Source organism: Staurois parvus, unplaced genomic scaffold, assembly GCF_062004578.1.
Source record: "Staurois parvus isolate SC_StPar_1 unplaced genomic scaffold, SC_StPar_1.0 ptg000578l, whole genome shotgun sequence".
In the NCBI taxonomy this organism is placed as follows: Eukaryota; Metazoa; Chordata; class Amphibia; order Anura; family Ranidae; genus Staurois; species Staurois parvus.
In genome coordinates this window covers 3593382-3615147 of record NW_028318374.1, presented here as the reverse complement: position 1 = coordinate 3615147, position 21766 = coordinate 3593382, and the positions used below count along the sequence as shown (strand labels likewise).

The 21766-nt window shown below is 46.7% G+C and overlaps 2 protein-coding genes across 3 annotated transcripts in view; one reads left to right on the top strand and one right to left on the bottom strand.

The window, feature by feature from the left end:
• Positions 1-21766, bottom strand: part of LOC149450216 (serine/threonine-protein kinase TNNI3K) — a 452856-nt gene that overhangs the window by 87612 nt on the left and 343478 nt on the right. The gene's annotated exons all lie outside the window — the stretch shown is intronic.
• The window catches only part of LRRC53 (leucine rich repeat containing 53), a 32323-nt gene continuing 16199 nt past the window's right edge, over positions 5643-21766 (top strand). The window contains exons 1-3 of the mRNA XM_089692153.1: positions 5643-5658; positions 10979-10987; positions 11031-11837. Of these exons, the coding sequence (XP_089548279.1) occupies positions 5643-5658; positions 10979-10987; positions 11031-11837 (832 nt within the window). The remainder of the gene's footprint in view (positions 5659-10978; positions 10988-11030; positions 11838-21766) is intronic.

Below are 21766 nucleotides of genomic sequence, written 5' to 3'. Positions count from 1 at the left end.
TGGGGCACTATTCCTCCCCCCACTGACACCAACGATGGGGCACTATTCCTCCCACTGACACCAACGATGGGGCACTATTCCTCCCACTGACACCAACGATGGGGCACTATTCCTCCCACTGACACCAATGTTGGGGGCACTATTCCTCCCACTGATACCAATGATGGGGCACTATTCCTCCCACTGATACCAATGATGGGGCACTATTCCTCCCACTGACACCAATGATGGGGCACTATTCCTCCCACTGACACCAATAATGGGGCCGTATTCCCCCCACTGACACCAATGATGGGGCACTATTCCTCCCACTGACACCAGTGATGGGGCACTATTCCTCCCACTGACACCAATGATGGGGCACTTTTCCTCCCACTGACACCAGTGATGGGACACTATTCCTCCCACTGACACCAGTGATGGGGCACTATTCCTCCCACTGACACCAATGATGGGGCACTATTCCCCCCACTGACACCAATGATGGGGCACTATTCCCCCCACTGACACCAATGATGGGGCACTATTCCCCCCACTGACACCAATGATGGGGCACTATTCCCCCCACTGACACCTATGATGGGGCACTATTCCTCCCATTGACACCAACGATGGGGCACTATTCCTCCCCCCACTGACACCAACCATGGGGCACTATTCCTCCCACTGACACCAACGATGGGGCACTATTCCTCCCACTGACACCAATGATGGGGCACTATTCCTCCCACTGACACCAATGATGGGGCACTATTCCTCCCACTGACACCTATGATGGGGCACTATTCCTACCACTGGCACCAATGATGGGGCACTATTCCTACCACTGACACCAATGATGGGGGCACTATTCCTACCACTGACACCAATGATGGGGCACTATTCCCCCCACTGACACCAATGATGGGGCACTATTCCCCCCACTGACACCAATGATGGGGCACTATTCCCCCCACTGACACCAATGATGGGGCACTATTCCCCCCACTGACACCAATGATGGGGCACTATTCCCCCCACTGACACCAATGATGGGGCACTATTCCCCCCACTGACACCTATGATGGGGCACTATTCCTCCCATTGACACCAACGATGGGGCACTATTCCTCCCCCCACTGACACCAACGATGGGGCACTATTCCTCCCCCCACTGACACCAATGATGGGGCACTATTCCTCCCCCCACTGACACCAATGATGGGGCACTATTCCTCCCCCCACTGACACCAATGATGGGGCACTATTCCTCCCACTGACACCAATGATGGGGCACTATTCCTACCACTGGCACCAATGATGGGGCACTATTCCTACCACTGGCACCAATGATGGGGGCACTATTCCCCCCACTGACACCAATGATGGGGCACTATTCCCCCCACTGACACCAATGATGGGGCACTATTCCCCCCACTGACACCAATGATGGGGCACTATTCCCCCCACTGACACCAATGATGGGGCACTATTCCCCCCACTGACACCAATGATGGGGCACTATTCCCCCCACTGACACCAATGATGGGGCACTATTCCCCCCACTGACACCAATGATGGGGCACTATTCCCCCCACTGACACCAATGATGGGGCACTATTCCCCCCACTGACACCTATGATGGGGCACTATTCCTCCCATTGACACCAACGATGGGGCACTATTCCTCCCCCCACTGACACCAACGATGGGGCACTATTCCTCCCCCCACTGACACCAATGATGGGGCACTATTCCTCCCCCCACTGACACCAATGATGGGGCACTATTCCTCCCCCCACTGACACCAATGATGGGGCACTATTCCTCCCCCCACTGACACCAATGATGGGGCACTATTCCTCCCCCCACTGACACCAATGATGGGGCACTATTCCTCCCACTGACACCAATGATGGGGCACTATTCCTACCACTGGCACCAATGATGGGGCACTATTCCTACCACTGGCACCAATGATGGGGCACTATTCCTACCACTGGCACCAATGATGGGGCACTATTCCTCCCATTGACATCAGTGACGGGACACTATTCCTCCCACTGACACCAATGACGTGGCACTATTCCTCCCACTGACACCAATGATGGGGTACTATTCCTCCCACTGACACCAATGATGGGGCACTATTCCCCCCACTGACACCTATGATGGGGCACTATTCCTACCACTGACACCAATGATGGGGCACTATTCCTCCCACTGACACCAATGACGTGGCACTATTCCTCCCACTGACAACAGTGATGGGGCACTACTCCTCCCACTGCAAAATTACAGTTATGAAGTAGCAACGAAAATAATTTTATGGTTGGGGGTCACCACAACATGAGGAACTGTATTAAGGGGTCGCGGCATTAGAAAGGTTGAGAACCACTGCTCTAACAGGAACTGCCTGAACACAGATGTTCTGGCAGGATTACCAATTATCATTTTAATGAAAGCTGCAAATTTAACCACTTGCCTACCGGGAACTATTACCCCCTTCCTGTCCAGGCCAATTTTCAGCTTTCGGCACTGTCACACTTTGAATGACAATTGTGCGGTCATGCAACACTGTACCAACACTAAATTATTGTCATTTTTTTTAAACAAATAGAGCTTTCTTTTGGTGGTATTTATTCACCATTGGGGTTTTTATATTTTGCTAAAGAAACAAAAAAATGCCTAATATTTTTGAAAAAAAAAGTTTTACTTGGTTTCTGTTATAATATTTTGTAAATAAGTTATTTTTCTCTTTCGCTGATGTGCGCTGATGAGGCGCACTGATGGGCACTGATGAGGAGGCACTGATGAGGCCGCACTGATATGTGGCACTTGTGGGCACTGATTGGCGGCATTGATGGGCATTGATAGGGAACACTTATGATAGGCAGCACTGATGGGCACTGATATGTCGCACTGATAGGCAGCACTGATAGGCATTCATAGGTATCACTGATGGGCACTGACAGGCATCACTGAAGAGGCTCTGATAGCCAGCACAGATGGGCACTCCTGGCTGCACTAATGGGACTACGCTGATCATCAGGGCACTGATGGGCACTGACAGGCATCACTGAGGAGGCACTGATAGCCAACATAGATGGGCACTGATAACCAGCATAGATGGGCACTGATAGCCAGCACAGATGGGCACTGTAAGCCAGCACAAATGGGCACTGATAACCAGCATAGATGGGCACTGATAACCAGCACAGATGGGCACTGTAAGCCAGCACAGATGAGCACTGATAACCAGCAAAGATGGGCACTGTAAGCCAGCACAGATGGGCACTGTAAGCCAGCACAAATGGGCACTGATAACCAGCATAGATGGGCACTGATAACCAGCGCAGATGAACACTGATAACCAGCACAGATGGGCACTGTAAGCCAGCACAGATGGGCACTGATAGCCAGCACAGATGGGCACTGATAACCAGCATAGATGGGCACTGATAACTAGCACAGATGGGCACTGTAAGCCAGCACAGATGAGCACTGATAACCAGCACAAATGGGCACTGTAAGCCAGCACAGATGGGCACTGATAGCCAGCACAGATGGGCACTGATAACCAGCATAGATGGGCACTGATAACTAGCACAGATGGGCACTGTAAGCCAGCACAGATGGGCACTGTAAGCCAGCACAGATGAGCACTGATAACCAGCACAGATGGGCACTGTAAGCCAGCACAGATGGGCACTGACAGCCAGCACAGATGGGCACAGATAACCAGCACAGATGGGCACTGTAAGCCAGCACAGATGGGCACTGATAACCAGCACAGATGGGCACTGTAAGCCAGCACATATGGGCACTGTAAGCCAGCACAGATGGGCACTGATAGCCAGCACAGATGGGCACTGTAAGCCAGCACATATGGGCACTGATAACCAGCATAGATGGGCACTGATAACCAGCACAGATGGGCACTGATAGCCAGCACAGATGGGCACTGGCACATGGTCAGCTGTGTTTGCAGGAAACAGCAATCACAGATCACGCATGGTGTCACCCCAGGGGGCGCACAGGTGGGTATGGTTCTCAGAGGATGCCCATGGACTCCCTCCCAGGTCTAGCCAACCACGCTGTAGCCATTGGCTGTAGCGCTGTCTATAACTGATTAAATGACCTTTGAAATTATATGAACATGTTAAAGCTTGTGTGAGATTTTAGCGATTGGGTTTCCAAAACTTTGATTTCCACCCCACAAAGATGGCATCGGCCCAACATTCCATTAAAATGGCGCCGCTTTGCTCTGCCGCAGCAAACATAATTCTAGAAGACAGAGTCATGTTGTCCTTCCGCTGGTGACACGGATATTAGAGTGTATGATCTAGTGTTCCGTGTTCTCGAAAGCACAGCCATGAATAATGAGCCGGTAGATTCATTCCTACAGGGGAGAGAAGTGACAATGTCCTCTGAGTATTAATCAATCATTAGGACTTTCTCCACTAATGGCTGCGGTGACAGAAGTATCTCTAACCTGATGTGTGTTGCAGGTGTCATCTTCCTCCTGATCAGCACTTGCCTTTATTTAGTGAAGACCTGTCCTTCTTCCTGTGCCGTTTGTACAGAAGAGGCCACAATCTGTCAAGGATTGGAGCATATAATAGGTAAGAACGCAGTCACTGATCCGAAGAGGGGAGACGGAGCGTTAGATGTGAAGGACTCTGATCTTTCTACACATACAACTCTCTCAGAGACACCAATGTCACCATTCTCAGAGCAACACAGATGAAAAATATTTCATGCCAAAGTAAAATATGCTGTGCCTGTGTTTTGGCATTCTAGGTTAATATATAACCAGAGAGTTTCTGTTTTTTTTGTTTTCTTTTTTTTTTTTTTTAGAATTGTCCCTGGGAAATTGTTCCCTATGAAAATGTCCCTGGTTTTCAAAAATTAAAAGAATTACTATAAAATTGTGAATTCTCTGCAACAGTAATTATAGCTAAAGCCCAACTAATTTTTCTTTAAATGTCTCCTTAAAAGTTTAAAAAAAAAACTCTGTCTGCAACTCACTCTCAATCTGGAGCTGTCCCCTGCAAAACCTTCTTCATCACTCAACCTGGAACACTAACGCAGGCCATACATGGTTTGAATTCTGAACAATTTTCGTACGAAAATCAAACCTAAGAATAATCGGCCGATTTTCGCTCTGTTAGTAGGGCACGGGCATCGGCCGATTTTCGTGGTTCCTCTCCATTTCGTTTATCGGGCATGCTGGAAAATTCTTGAAAAACGACCGATTTTCGAAATCATTGGTGGCACCATCGGATGCCTGCATGACAGTTTGCAAAGGCATATTCAGAAGCATTGACATTTATAATTCACAATTTTACAATTTACAAATTTACAATTCAGATGCATACTGTACATATACTGTACATCCCAAACTGTAAAAAACATAGTAAAACCAGGGGGAAAAGGAAAACAAATGGTGAGGGGTAGTTGGTAATGGAGTGGTAGTTCCCTGAGGATTTCCTTTTTGTGGGCCACTTCAAGAGGGAGTTCATGAAATGTGGGTCTTGGATGGAGTGTATAGGTTGGACAGCTGGGTATAGTTAAAATAAAGGTATTGAGTCTGTAAAGCAGTGTTCAGGGGGCTGGTGAGAAAAGAGAAAGGAGAAGAAAACAAAAAAAAGGGGGTAGGAATGTGGGGAGGGGCAGGTAAGAGGCTTCAGGGGGGCAGGGGGGAGTCCTGGTCAAGTTGTGTGTTTGTCTCCTCCTCCAGCCCGCTAGGAACCCAGGAGCGGACTCTGCCAGGTTTTTATCGGTAATAAAGAAAAAATATTCCTGCGCCAATACAAATTAAGTGAATCACCCTTCTAAATTGCTGCTGTACAAAAATTGTGAGTACACAAACAGTGAGATATATAAATAAACAGCGCAAAATAGATATTAATAAAGCACAAAATATCAAAATCCCATATCACTTAGTGCATATTTGTAACAAAGGAATCTTCAAATAAAAAACTCCATAAAGTCCCTTGTGGTGAAAAATAAAGACCTCCAAATGAAATTTCTAGCCTTCCACCTTTCACCTGTGCACACCAACATCAAATGCACTCACCAGATTTTGGTGAATGTAAAGCCTTTAGGAATTATATAGGGAATCCCAAGCCCTCTTTTCATCCGCTCAATATTAGCCTCCCCAAGATAAGATCCTCTCTCAGGTCCTCACCGTGGCCTCCTCGCTTGCTCCACCGTGTTGTCAAAGAAAAAAACTTACATAGTGTAATATTGCCAAGATCAATCCTATACTATAATGAACAGACTTGAGCGGATGAAAAGAGGGCTTGGGATTCCCTATATAATTTCTAAAGGCTTTACATTCACCAAAATCTGGTGAGTGCATTTGATGTTGGTGTGCACGGGTGAAAGGTGGAAGGCTAGAAATTTCATTTGGAGGTCTTTATTTTTCACCACAAGGGACTTTAGGGAGTTTTTTATTTGAAGATTCCTTTGTTACAAATATGCACTAAGTGATATGGGATTTTGAGGTTTTTATCTGTGTTCCTACTTGGAAGATTACACGACACTTCCTTTTAGAGCAGGAAGTGATAGGAAATCTCTTGAACAAGAAACAAAAAATGAAAACATGCTTTTAGTAGGCTGGGGAATGATTACAACTTATGACTGACAATGCTATTTTTTGTTGTCTACGCCATCTTGCCATGGGGTTTCCCTATGTACTGGTGACACAAGGACAGGAAAGATCTTCCTGTCAAAGACCAAAAAACCCACACCAAATTTGGTAATGGTTTTCCACTCTATCCAAGACTAAACAACAAAACATTGACTGGTGTTTGGCTTACAATACCAGGTTTTTGGAGCTCTTAAGGGTTAGAGAAGGTAGTTTCAACTAACCTGGACTTATTATTTCAAAAACTGCTCCTCATTACCTGAATATGTGACTTTAGATACTGGGCAATAGAGAATAGAAATCTAACCAGAACGCTAAATCTGATTCTAACATTACAGTAAAGGAAATAAGTATTTGACCCCCTGTTGATTTTGGATGTTTGCCCACTCACGAAGAAATGATCAGTCTAAAAATCGAATGGTAGGTGTATTGTAACACTGAGAGACAGAATAGCAACACAAAATTCAAAAGAAATGCATGTCTAACAAATGATGAACTGATTTGCATGTTCATGAGGGAAATAAGTATTTGATCTCCTTCACAAAACATGACTTAGTACTTGGTGGCAAATCCCTTGTTGGCAATCACAGAGGTCAGACGTTTCCTGTAGTTGGCCACCAGGTTCGCACACATCTCAGGAGGGATTTTGGCCCACTCCTCTTGGGAGATCATCTCCAAGTCATTAAGGTTTGGTGGCTGACGTTTGGCAACTCGAACTTTCAGCTCCATCCACAGATTTTCAATCGGATTAAGGTCTGGAGACTGGCTAGGCCACTCCAGGACCTTAATGTGCTTCTTCTTGAGCCACTCCTCAACATTCAAAATCAGCAGGGGATCAAATACTTATTTCTTTCACTGTATACTAAGTGCATTATCCACGTTTTTTTCAAAATGCATAAAAGACAAAAACATACTCATGTGCATATGCTTTATATGACAATGGGGATGGCCACAACAATGGGCAGGATGTTCGATTGTCAGTGCGGTCGGGTTGCTGACACGTTTTGGGGACGAATCCCTTTCCTCAAAGCTTGTCAAGCTCTAAGGAAAGGGATTTGTCCCCGAAACGCATCAAAACCCAACCGCACTGACAGTTGGACACCCTGTCCATTGTTGTGGCCATCCCCATTGTCATACAAAGCATATACATATGCTACGCTTGTGAGTATGTTTTTGTCTTTTATGCATTTTGAATAAACCATTTATAATGCACTAGGTGTTTGCGCCACCTGTTTACTCTTTTCCAGTTGTTTATTTCCCCATCTGAGGAGGGCTGCATCCCCGACACGTTATCCATAGGCCACCATTTGCTCTGGTCCCCTGGCCTTCCTTTGGCAATTGATTCCTGGAGCGCTGGAGAGTACACACTGTTAACATTATACTAACTCCAATAACCCTAATGCTAACCTTAAAGCTAATCCTAAATCTAATGCTAGACCTAACCTTTATACTAACTCTTTGTTTATAAACAAAGCCAGCAGAGGGAAACATTTGTTTTACGGTAATTTCACCTAGGAGCCATGCTGCATGGTGAAATTAGAGGCTAATTTAAAAAAAAATTTGACAAGATTGCTATTTTTTCAGCAAAATTAAATTAGTTAAAATCATCTGCTCATCCTTATTAGCCAAAACATGTGCAGGCATCAAGCCGGCCATACATGGATCGAAATTGGGATGGTCCAGCAGGGACCATTCGGGATTCGATCCATCTATGGGCAGGCTGACTGTACCCAAGATGATTCATCGATCTTCTCGGGTATAACCAGCCTGTCAGATTTACTACTTTTGATTACTGCCAGCAGCTATAGCCGGGGAAGACTCACCGCACCCCCTCCCTGGCAGAACACAATAGTGCTGCGGGAGGCCTTCTCCCATCAACACTGACCCCGATGGTGGAAGGAAAGAAAATCGAACCATCTATGAGCTGCTTTAATCAGATGCTGAAGGTTGGGAGTTCAAACTGACTGACTCTCCTTTCCAACAGAGGACCTCTGACCAAGGTTCTTGTTGCAGGAACTGAAGGGATCATGGGGCACCATTTTCTTCAGGAAGGGTAAGAGTATCAGCCCTAGCACTGTTCTTTAGTTATTCAACCCTGCAAGACTAATAACATGTTTTAAAATGTTGCTGTGGGCAAAGGTACTCTTTGTTTTCAGCTCTATTTATCTATGGTCTGCAGACTGCATGTTTGAAAGAGAGGCGCCATTAAGCAATTACATATGGGCGGATAATGTTCTGGAGATAGCTCAGCTTATTCTTAATGATTTATTCCTACAACTTTAAAAAACAATCTGCAGCATCATTAGGACAGTGGGGAGAACAGCTTGTGAGATTGGTGATAGTGCATTACTTTCCAGTATATTTTTAATGTTAGTCTATTTTTTGCTGTTTTCTAAATGAACGTATTGAGAAGATGTGATTTCTCCCTTATTACGAGCCATTTCCTTCAGCGTGAGTTGGAAACCATTAGCTGTTTTCATTTATCCAGACTGAAATAAAATGAAATCAAATAAAAATCAACACACGGGGACGAAGGGCTGTTTTTACAGAGCTGGCAACATCATGGAAGAATTAAAATTTGGATCTCTGCTTTTTAGGTCAATTTGAAAAGATTAGATAAATGCATTGTTGCCATCAAAGTAGACCAGGGGTGTCTGCCTAGTACCCAAAATCAACTGTCCATCTGCAGCAGTTGGTCAACATAAAGCAGGCTAAGTGGATTTTCATCAGTTTGGAACTGAATGCTCCATTATTCCTTGCAATGCATAATTGGAAAATAGTTCCCTCTGTGTATTGCACTAGGGTTGTAGGTTCCTAGCAGGGTTGTATTTATCAGAAGTCACACATGGGCCATTGCCTAGGGCAAAACAACAGACATATTTTACATTTATACAGGTCACAGTATACCTGCTAATAGGTAATTACATTCAGGTAGACCTGCATTGTAATGATGAAGACATTTTGCTACTTAACACAGAGCTGAGGAAACTACTTGAGGATGAGTAGCAAAACATCTCCAACATTACAAAGCAAGTTCAGATGAAGGTGACTGATTGCTGCAAGGTTTTTGCTAAAATTATATTTCTAGACTATAATTCTTTTTTAAATTTTGTGTTTTTTTGTGACTTTTCCATTTTTCAGTTTGTCTACTTTCAACATTTTCTTTACTTCAACACTGCAACTTTCCCTTTTAAATTAGGACAAAAAGTTAGCGGTTAAGTTGGGTATATAAGGTGAAAAGCATTTGTTTCAATACCTACAAATAGGCCACTAGAACCCCTCCAGGCTGGGCAAAATGATATACAGAACATAAGCTGCCTTGTTTTAAATGCCAGGGCTGCTTTTTTATTTCCGTGCATATCCATTGTGTGACAATTATATTCCTGTTAAAGTGCATCTATAGACATAGGTTTTTGGATAGAGTGGGGACGGGTTGAAGCCCATTAGGTTTTGATATTTATTTATGTCTGTGTCCCATTGAGATTTCCCTTTAATTTTTGTCCTGGAAGTACAGGAAGTGATAAAACAATCTTTCTAAAGTGGTAATAATTCCCTCTTAGATAGTGGCCATCCTTGTTGTGAACACTGAAAAATGTTGGATTTTCCATCACTTTTGATTCAATGACAATGATCACCAAGAAAAAATGATAAGGTGATTAGGCAGGCCATAGATGATGCAATTTTCTGTCCTGCAACCATGGGTTGCAGGAAGAAAGTCACTTGATTCCCCTATCAACGCTGACAGTTAATACATTGATTACTGGTAGCAGCTGTAGCCGCTGGCCGTAATCGAATGCTAAAAATACAACATGCTGGTTATACCCAAGCAGGGGCGGACTGACCATTTGGAAACTCGGGCACTACCCGAGGGCCCCGGGGTCAGTAGGGGGCCCCATGAGATGCCCCTGGTACCTTTTTCATAGGCTTTTTTGAGTTTGGGCAAGGACACAGGGGCACCATGATCCCCTATTGCCCGGGGGCCCCATGAGTTGTCAGTCCGCCCCTGTACCCAAGTCGATCGATGTATCGACTTAGGTACAATCAGCCTGGCCATAGATGGATCGAATCTTGGCCAGGCCCTTTGCACTAGCTGAGATTGGAACCATCTATGGCTGGCTTTAGATAGCATTAAAAAAATGACAAACGCTCTAACCCTGTTGCACTCTATCCAAAACCTAAAGCTGTAATCTAGACTAAACAAATATTCGGTAAATACAGGAGACACACATTTTGCATACTGTAATAGCATAATAGTGACCAAGCTCAAGCTATGGCAACATGGTTGCTAGACAACAAGCAAGTTTCATGTTCATTATTCTAGCTTTGTCTGTCTTTTTCACATAGGTCACTTAGGTACAGTACCACCATCTAATTTCCACCATGTTTTTTTTTCCAGCAGCTCCTAACAAGACCAAGATTTTGATCATCACAGGGGGCAGTATTACATCAGTTGGTCCCAACAACTTCTCCCATCTCTTGGATTTAACTTTACTCAGGCTGACTGGCAACAAGATCTATCAGCTCCAAGATGGTGTGTTCACAAAACTCAGCAAACTGAGGACTTTAGTTCTGGACCACAACCTTATATCTGCCTCCTCCTTTATCAACACAATTTTTCTTCCACTTGGAAATCTTGCAGTTCTTCAGCTGAATAACAACTACTTTGTCAGCATCGACCAGAATTGGTTCAATGGCACAAACAAGCTCCAAAGGCTAGAGATAAATAGGAACCAGTTAACTAACCTAACATTTCGAAGTTTAGGGTCTAGGGCTCTTCACCATCTTGAGTATCTGGAATTATCTGACAATTTTATAGGCTTTATTCAAGAGGGAACTTTTAAGCACCTTCAAAGTTTGAAGGTCCTGGACCTCTCTAAGAACAGATTGAGCACACTACCAGATATATTCCCATCGCTGCCTCATCTTTCCCTTCTAAAATTGGGCCAGAACCAATGGAACTGTACTTGTGAGCTGAGATGGGTGGCTGACTTTTTAAGGAACTCGACACGGTCTTTAAAAGAAACTCCAAATTATGGAAATGGACTGCAATGTAGTTATTCAAGAGACCCAAGAGTAAAATCTCTACTGCAGCTGACAGAGAGGAACTGTTTTTATAAATCTCAGAATGTCAGTTTTGCAGTGAAGGAGCGAAACAGCAGAGAGCCGACAGAAGCTATATTTATATCTATCTTAGTTATTGCAGGTAACCCTTATGAGATGGAGTTATATTGTTGGCTCAAAGGGATTTTCCAGCTTTTAGACAAATTCCCATTAAATAAAAAAGTCCTATTAGAAGGAAATCGACAGAGCGAGACCAGTAAAGTACATGGTTTTTCTGAAATACTAAGCTTTGAATTGCATTTACAGAGTAGACTGGGAACAGAACTATGTTCAAATATATAGTCCATGAAGAAAAGCAGCTCTCTCTGTTTGCTATAGCAGGGGTCTCCAAATTTTCTAAACAAAGGGCCAGTTCACTGTCCTTCAGACTTTAGGAGGGCAATACTGTGACCAGCAGGAGCAGAACATGGTATTAGGGGGGAATGGTTTCCCATTATTGGTATTAGTGGGAGGAATAATGTCCCATCATTGGTGTCAGTAGAAGGAATAGCGCCCCATCACTGGTGTCAGTTGCAGGAATAGTGCTCCATCATTGGTGTCAGTGGGAAAAATAGTGCTCCATTATTGGTGTCAGTGGGAGGAATAGTGCCCCATTATTGGTGTCAGTGGGAGGAATAGTGCCCCATCATTAGTGTCAGTGGGAGGAATAGTGCCCCATCATTGGTGTCAGTGGGAGGAATAGTGCCCCGTCATTGCTGTCAGTGGGAGGAACAGGGCCCCATTGGCAGTGTCAGTGGCAGGAACTATGCCGCACTGTTGCTAACAGTGGGGGGAATAAGGGCCCAAGGGCCAGATAAAAGCAGGCAAAGGACCGCATTAGGCTCCAGGGCTGCAGTTTGGAGACCACTGGTCTATAGCTTCTCCTGACAGCATCTGTGACCGCTTCATGGAAAGTCAGCAAAGCACAGGTACAGGTGGTTGTTAATATATAGGGAAAATCCTCCTCCTTGTGCAGACTGCTTATTACACTGGGTAATACAATTAGATAACAGAATAATAAATACATACATACAAGGTGTGACAATTTCATTCCTGGAATGGACTGTAAAAAAAGTCAAACACCTCTGCATTCTTCAAAAGATCAGATGAAGTTTGAAGATGACATTTTTTGCTGAGATTTGAGGCACCAGCTTTGCAGAAATCCTTCTCATTCTCAAATCCTCCGTTAGAATCTGCCGCACTGTTTCCCTGTTCATGTTCAATTCTTCTGCCATCATTTGCACACTCAATCTTCCATCTGAGCGTACAAGGGTTTGCACTCCATCCACATTTTCATCTGTCATTTGCATTTTTGGCCGCCCACACGTCATTGTGGACATCTTCCCACTCCTCCTTAAACCACCTATGCCATTCAAAAATATTTGATTTCTTTATGGAAAGTTCACCATAAGTCTGTTGTAACAGAGCTAAAGTTTCACTTTTGCCAATTTGCACACAACATTTGATGCTATTCTGCTGCTCCAGATTCCTGTCACTTATTTTCTGCCAACAGCGCAATGCACACACCTGGTATTTCTTCTACTACTCCATAAAGACCTAGTCAACTGGTCTGCGACCCAGGGAAGTGCAAGTTAAAACATGTCAGAACATGCTCCAGTGCAAATGGCTGTGTGACTGACAACCATAGTGCTACACCACCTGTATTCTGGGAATTAAACTGTCACACCTCATACAATAAATATATAACTTGTTAACAACTAAAGATATAAATATACACTATATGGCAAAAGGTTTGCCCCTCCAGATTTCTGAGTTCAGGTGTATTCAGTGAAGGTAACAGCATGCAAAGACATTGTAGATAACTGTGTGCCTTCAACCCCATGGCAATATTTTGAGGAAGGCTCTTTTGACTGTGCCCCTGTCACAAAGCCAACTCCATAAAAACACGGTTAGACCGGTTTGGCGTGGAGGAATTTTATTGTCCTGATCTCAGCCCTACTGAACACATTTTGGATAGATTGAAGCACCAATTGCGAGTCAAGTTTTCTCTCCATCACTTCCTGACCTCACAAATGCTCTTTTGGCTGAATAGCACAAAAGACATACTCCAAAATTTTGTGGAAAGCCTTCCCAGAAGAGTGAAGGCTGTTATAACTGCAGAGGGGAAAGACTGCCAAAATAATTCCCATTGTTTTGAAAAGGAATGTTCAACAAGCTCAAATAGGCGTGCTGGTCAGGTGTAAATTCTACTTTTCTAGTTATGCTAGGCTAAAGAAAATAGTGAGGTTGTCTTTAATCCACGTATATGCAAAAAGCCTTTGGGTTTGGCAAATAAATCATTAACCCCATTTATATAGTACCCATTTAACTGGTATGATTTTGGCAGAGCAATCATTATTTTCAGACCCTAAAAGAGTAAATCTTAAGCCAGCCATAGACATATCAAAATTTTGATCCATCTATGGGCAGACTGGTGAAGTTGATCTATTGATCTTGATCGACTTCAGTACCACCAGCATGTCAGGTTTTTTTCTTGTGATCACTGCCATTGGTTATAGCCATCAGCAGTGATCACTGTATTCCTCTGGAAGAGAAGACTCAATGCGCTCCCAGGTGGTAGGACAGAACAGCATTGCAGGAGTCGATGCACCATCAACACTGACTGTGTTGATGGGGAAATCGAGCAATTTTCTTTCCTTCAACCATGGGTTGAAAATTGCATAGATAAATGTATAACTAAAGACAAAACACTTTTTTTTAGCTTTTGGATAGAATGGAATTAGAACACCTGCCAGGTTTTTATTGCTGGTTGTCCCCCTCATTAGGGAGATTCACCCTCTCTACTTGTTTTGTGCACCATTATCAGTGTGAGTGAAAGTGAAAAAAAATCCCAAATTTTAGGTTGTCACCAGAACAGGAATGGAGGGGACATCTTCCAATGGAGACAATAGATCTGGTGACCCTGGTGGCAATGAAGACTTCCCTCACTTTGGAGGGATTTCTTCACATTTCCAGTTTTGACTATGGGAATTAACCCCTTGACGCCGACGTAACACAAATATGCGGCCTCACGGACCTGGGCTTTTTTCCGTGGGGCCGCATATTTGCGTACCTGTCTTTGTGCTGGGAGCGCGCCGCTCGGCGCGCTCCCAGCACCAAGACCGCAGTGTCACTGAGAGCCCCGGGTCCCGTTCTAACGATCGGGACCCGGGACTCCCGATTCCGGGTCACGTGATTGCTGTGATAGCCTCTGATTGGCTATCACAGTGATCAATCACTGTGCAGCCTGGCCCCCTTTTTTTCTATCTCTCTATGAATGGAGAAGAGAGATACATTGTACCTCTCGAACTCCTGACATAGAGAGATAAAAAAAAAGTTTGTAAAAAAAAAAAAAAGATAAATAAATATTAAAAAATAAAATAAAAAATAAAGAAAAGTACCTAGATCAATGTTTGATCTAGTTCAGTACCAGAGTTAGTGTTTGGGTCAAGGTCAGGGTCAAAGGTCAGGGTCAAGGGCAAAGGTCAGGGTCAAAGGTCAGGATTTTAAAAAAAATTGGTATCGGTGTCAGTTAGTGTTAATGTCAATGTCAGTGACAGTGTGTTTTATGTAAAAAAAAAAATTAAAAAAAGACAAAAACAAAATGCGCACTATTGTTTCTGGACTGTACTACGGGTACAAACAAAAATAACATACACATATATGGTATCAATGCGATCGTCAAGAACTGGAGAATGTATTTTGGGTTGTTCTTTGGTGGTAGGTTATGGTCGTAACAAGAAACACACAGTTAAATTAAAAAAAATGATTTTTTTTTACTATTTTGGCCCAGTTTTCCTTTAATAATAATAATAAAAAAATTAGGAGCTATCCATTATCATTTACCACCAAATGAAAGCCCAATTTGTCCTGAAAAAAACAAGGTATAATCCACCTGGATGTACAAAGTAGTTGTGACAATATGTACGGTTTTACTAACACATGTCAACGTTGCAGAATTGTGCTTAGGCATTTAGATTTGTTTTACCCTTAGGCGTGAAGGGGTTAACAGAAGTTTCCATAATTGGACAGAAAAAAAAACTCACATGAATCTTAACTCTTCCTAACTAAAAAACTGAAAAAAATGTTTTGCCTTCAGTTCTACTTTAAGAAAAATCTGCATGGCCAATCAGAGAAGGGGTTGGTGGACAAATGACTGTGAATTTTGGCCAATTTGCACAGCCCTATTCTTTATTACTTCTAAGCAAAAAAGATAACGCATGTGCAGAGGTGACAGATACTCTACATTTAGTGAGTAATATTCTCTTTTTACATAAAATAATTAGAGATGAGCGAAGAAATGAAAAATTCGATTCGACTGATTCGGCGAATTCGTGGACAATATTCGATTCGAGTCGAATAAATTCGCTGTGAATTTAACTTAAAAAAGGGTGTTTCTAGGCTTCAGAGAGACTTAATATTAGTGCAGAACACTGTACCTTTAATTTAAATGCCCTTGGAGTCTGCTGGGGAAGAGAAATAATACTGTCAGTCAGTATGACATGCAGATGAGTGCCGTCGATCTTAGAATCACCGCACACTTCACTCATTTGGGCAGTCACGGGGCCAAAACCAGAGTGTGGAGCCACAGTGTGGCGGTGGAGGCAGCAGCAATGGGAGGCCATACAGCACCCTATGACAAAAATGGAAACCACCAGCAGTGTGAGGAGACCTGAAAGTGGCACATGGCAGAGTGTGGCGATAGAGACAGCAGCAATGGGAGGCCGTACAGGGACCCATGACACACTCTGGACCTGGCAGCAGCATGAGGAGGCGGTACAGGGGCCCATGACAGATTACGGGCCTGGCAGCAGCATGAGGAGTCGGTACAGGGGCCCATGGCAGATTACGGGCCTGGCAGCAGCAATGGGAGGCCGTACAGGGACCCATGACACACTCTGGACCTGGCAGCAGCATGGGGAGGCGGTACAGGGGCCCATGACAGATTACGGGCCTGGCAGCAGCATGAGGAGTCGGTACGGGGGCCCATGACACACTCTGGACCTGGCAGCAGCATGAGGAGGCGGTACAGGGGCGCATGACAGATTACGAGCCTGGCAGCAGCAACTTGGACAGGAGGACGTTCAGCTTCTGCACCGTCGGGTGCGTGCTCGCAAACTGTTGTCTCTTGGAAACGGATTCCAAGAAAGACTGCTGACGGAATCCGTGAAGAGGAGTAGCAGGAGAAGGAGCATCTGAACGAGCGGAATATGCCAACAAGCGACAACAGTGGCCCATGACAGATTACGGGCCTGGCAGCAGCATGAGGAGTCGGTACGGGGGCCCATGGCAGATTACGGGCCTGGCAGCAGCTATGGGAGGCCCGTAATCTGCCAGCACCCTATGACAAAAAATGGAACCCACCAGCAGTGTGAGGAGACCTGAAAGTGGCACATGGCAGAGTGTGGCGATGGAGACAGCAGCAATGGGAGGCCGTACAGGGACCCATGAGAGACTCTGGACCTGGCAGCAGCATGAGGAGGCGGTATAGGGGCCCATGGCAGATTAGGGGCCTGGCAGCAGCTATGGGAGGCCCGTAATCTGCCAGCACCCTATGACAAAAAATGGAACACACCAGCAGTGTGAGGAGACCTGAAAGTGGCACATGGCAGAGTGTGGCGATGGAGGCAGCAGCAATGGGAGGCCGTACAGGGACCCATGAGAGACTCTGGACTTGGCAGCAGCATGAGGAGGCGGTATAGGGGCCCATGGCAGATTAGGGGCCTGGCAGCAGCTATGGGAGGCCCGTAATCTGCCAGCACCCTATGACAAAAAATGGAACACACCAGCAGTGTGAGGAGACCTGAAAGTGGCACATGTTTGGGGCATGATTCATGGCGGATTTAGTCAGTTGTGTCAGGAACTGGTGGTTTGAAATCCAGACTAATCCACGCCTGATTCATTTTCACAAACGTCAGTCTCTCCACACTTTGGGTGGACAGTCGTGTCCTCCGCGGAGTTGCAATACCTCCTGCCGCACTAAACACGCGCTCCGATGCCACGCTACTGGCCGGGCATGACAGCCTTTCAAGGGCAAATTCAGCTAGTTGGGGCCAAAGGTCAAGTTTCGTTGCCCAGTAGTCAAGGGGATTGTCTACCTCGGTTGGCAGGGTGCTGTCCAAGTAGGCCTAAGCCTGTTGTTTGAGGTCCTGCTCCAGGTCCACCTGATGCTGCTGCTGCTGCTGCGGCTGGTTAGTAGTTTCCTCACTGCGCTGGTGAAGAAAGCTACTCATCATCGACTGCAGACTGAGGCAGCCGCTGCTGGTGGAGCTGCCACTGCTCCTACCACCCCACCCCTCCCCTGCTGCCATGGCAGCGGAACACGAGCGCACAGGGCCCACAGTGTCTGAGGATGGACGTTGGCGCAGACAGGCAGAGACCAGCTGACTACATAGGTGTTTTTTATAGTACGTTATTTTGGCCTCCCTCTCAGCAGGTGTGAAAAAGGCCACCATTTTTGAACGGTAGCGAGGGTCCAACAAGGTGGACAGCCAAAAGTCATCCCTCTGTCTGATGGTTATTATTCGGCTGTCGCTACGCAAGCAACCGAGCATGCTATGGGCCATTTGTGCCAAGGAATGCGAGGGACTCCCTGCCTCCATCTCCACAGCATACTGCCACGGTGCGTCTAGGTCCTCTGTCTCCTCTTCCTCCTCCTCTACCAGATGCTCCTGCTCCTCCACTCCTGTCCGCTGAGTGGAAAAACCACCCATTTCACTCAATAATTCCTGAGCACCAATGTCCTCCTCTACCTCCTCCTCTTCTTCCAGTCCTGCCCCCACAGGGGCCATGTGGCGTTGAGATCTGTGCGCCACGTCTACCGCACCCTGACCAGCCATTGTTAACAGCATTTGTTCCAGGACGTGCAACAGAGGAATGACGTCGTTCATCCCATAGTCCTGCCGACTCACGAATAGCGTGGCCTCCTCAAAGGGCCTGAGCAAGCGCAGGTGTCACGCATGAGCTGCCAATGGCTGACATCTAAGTTACACAGGGAGTACCTTTATCTGCTTTTAACATCAGGAAATCTGTGATGGCCTTTTGCTGTTCGTAAAGGCGGTCTAACATATGTAGGGTTGAATTCCACCTTGTTGCAACGTCACAGCATGAGGAGTCGGTATAGGGGCCCATGGCAGATTAGGGGCCTGGCAGCAGTTATGGGAGGCCCATAATCTGCCAGCACCCTATGACAAAAAATGGAACACACCAGCAGTGTGAGGAGACCTGAAAGTGGCACATGGCAGAGTGTGGCGATGGAGACAGCAGCAATGGGAGGCCGTACAGGGACCCATGAGAGACTCTGGACCTGGCAGCAGCATGAGGAGGCGGTATATAGGGGCCTACGGCAGATTAGGGGCCTGGCAGCAGCTATAGGAGGCCCGTAATCTGCCAGCACCCTATGTCAAAAAATTCAACACACCAGCAGTGTGTGAGGAGACCTGAAAGTGGCACATGGCAGAGTGTGGCGATGGAGACAGCAGCAATGGGAGGCCGTACAGGGACCCATGACAGACTCTGGACTTGGCAGCAGCATGAGGAGGCGGTATATAGGGGCTTATGGCAGATTAGGGGCCTGGCAGCAGCTATAGGAGGCCCGTAATCTGCCAGCACCCTATGTCAAAAAATTCAACACACCAGCAGTGTGAGGAGACCTGAAAGTGGCACATGGCAGAGTGTGGCGATGGAGACAGCAGCAATGGGAGGCCGTACAGGGACCCATGACAGACTCTGAACTTGGCAGCAGCATGAGGAGGCGTTATATAGGGGCCCATGGCAGATTAGGGGCCTGGCAGCAGCTATGTGAGGCCCGTAATCTGCCTGCACCCTATGTCAAAAAATTTAACACACCAGCAGTGTGAAGAGACCTGAAAGTGGCACATGGCAGCAGAGTGTGGCGATGGAGACAGCAGCAATGGGAGGCCGTACAGGGACCATGACAGACTCTGGACTTGGCAGCAGCATGAGGAGGCGGTATATAGGGGCCCATGGCAGATTAGGGGCCTGGCAGCAGCTATGTGAGGCCCGTTATCTTGCAGCACCCTATGTCAAAAAATTTAACACACCAGCAGTGTGAAGAGACCTGAAAGTGGCACATGGCAGCAGAGTGTGGCGATGGAGACAGCAGCAATGGGAGGCCGTACAGGGACCCATGAGAGACTCTGGACCTGGCAGCAGCAGGAGGAGGCGGTATATAGGGGCCCATGGCAGATTAGGGGCCTGGCAGCAGCTATGTGAGGCCCGTAATCTGCCTGCACCCTATGTCAAAAAATTTAACACACCAGCAGTGTGAAGAGACCTGAAAGTGGCACATGGCAGCAGAGTGTGGCGATGGAGACAGCAGCAATGGGAGGCCGTACAGGGACCCATGACAGACTCTGAACTTGGCAGCAGCATGAGGAGGCGGTATATAGGGGCCCATGGCAGATTAGGGGCCTGGCAGCAGCTATAGGAGGCCCGTAATCTGCCAGCACCCTATGTCAAAAAATTTAACACACCAGCAGTGTGAAGAGACCTGAAAGTGGCACATGGCAGCAGAGTGTGGCGATGGAGACAGCAGCAATGGGAGGCCGTACAGGGACCCATGAGAGACTCTAGACTTGGCAGCAGCATGAGGAGGCGGTATATAGGGGCCCATGGCAGATTAGGGGCCTGGCAGCAGCTATGTGAGGCCCGTAATCTGCCTGCACCCTATGTCAAAAAATTAAACACACCAGCAGTGTGAAGAGACCTGAAAGTGGCACATGGCATGAGAGACTCTGGACCTGGCAGCAGCAGGAGGAGGTGGTATATAGGGGCCCATGGCAGATTAGGGGCCTGGCAGCAGCTATGTGAGGCCCGTAATCTGCCTGCACCCTATGTCAAAAAATTTAACACACCAGCAGTGTGAAGAGACCTGAAAGTGGCACATGGCAGCAGAGTGTGGCGATGGAGACAGCAGCAATGGGAGGCCGTACAGGGACCATGACAGACTCTGGACTTGGCAGCAGCATGAGGAGGCGGTATATAGGGGCCCATGGCAGATTAGGGGCCTGGCAGCAGCTATGTGAGGCCCGTTATCTTGCAGCACCCTATGTCAAAAAATTTAACACACCAGCAGTGTGAAGAGACCTGAAAGTGGCACATGGCAGCAGAGTGTGGCGATGGAGACAGCAGCAATGGGAGGCCGTACAGGGACCCATGAGAGACTCTGGACCTGGCAGCAGCAGGAGGAGGCGGTATATAGGGGCCCATGGCAGATTAGGGGCCTGGCAGCAGCTATGTGAGGCCCGTAATCTGCCTGCACCCTATGTCAAAAAATTTAACACACCAGCAGTGTGAAGAGACCTGAAAGTGGCACATGGCATGAGAGACTCTGGACCTGGCAGCAGCAGGAGGAGGCGGTATAGGGGCCCATGGCTGATTAGGGGCCTGGCAGCAGCTATGTGAGGCCCGTTATCTTGCAGCACCCTATGTCAAAAAATTTAACACACCAGCAGTGTGAAGAGACCTGAAAGTGGCACATGGCAGCAGAGTGTGGCGATGGAGACAGCAGCAATGGGAGGCCGTACAGGGACCATGACAGACTCTGGACTTGGCAGCAGCATGAGGAGGCGGTATATAGGGGCCCATGGCAGATTAGGGGCCTGGCAGCAGCTATGTGAGGCCCGTTATCTTGCAGCACCCTATGTCAAAAAATTTAACACACCAGCAGTGTGAAGAGACCTGAAAGTGGCACATGGCAGCAGAGTGTGGCGATGGAGACAGCAGCAATGGGAGGCCGTACAGGGACCCATGAGAGACTCTAGACTTGGCAGCAGCATGAGGAGGCGGTATATAGGGGCCCATGGCAGATTAGGGGCCTGGCAGCAGCTATGTGAGGCCCGTAATCTGCCTGCACCCTATGTCAAAAAATTAAACACACCAGCAGTGTGAAGAGACCTGAAAGTGGCACATGGCATGAGAGACTCTGGACCTGGCAGCAGCAGGAGGAGGTGGTATATAGGGGCCCATGGCAGATTAGGGGCCTGGCAGCAGCTATGTGAGGCCCGTAAT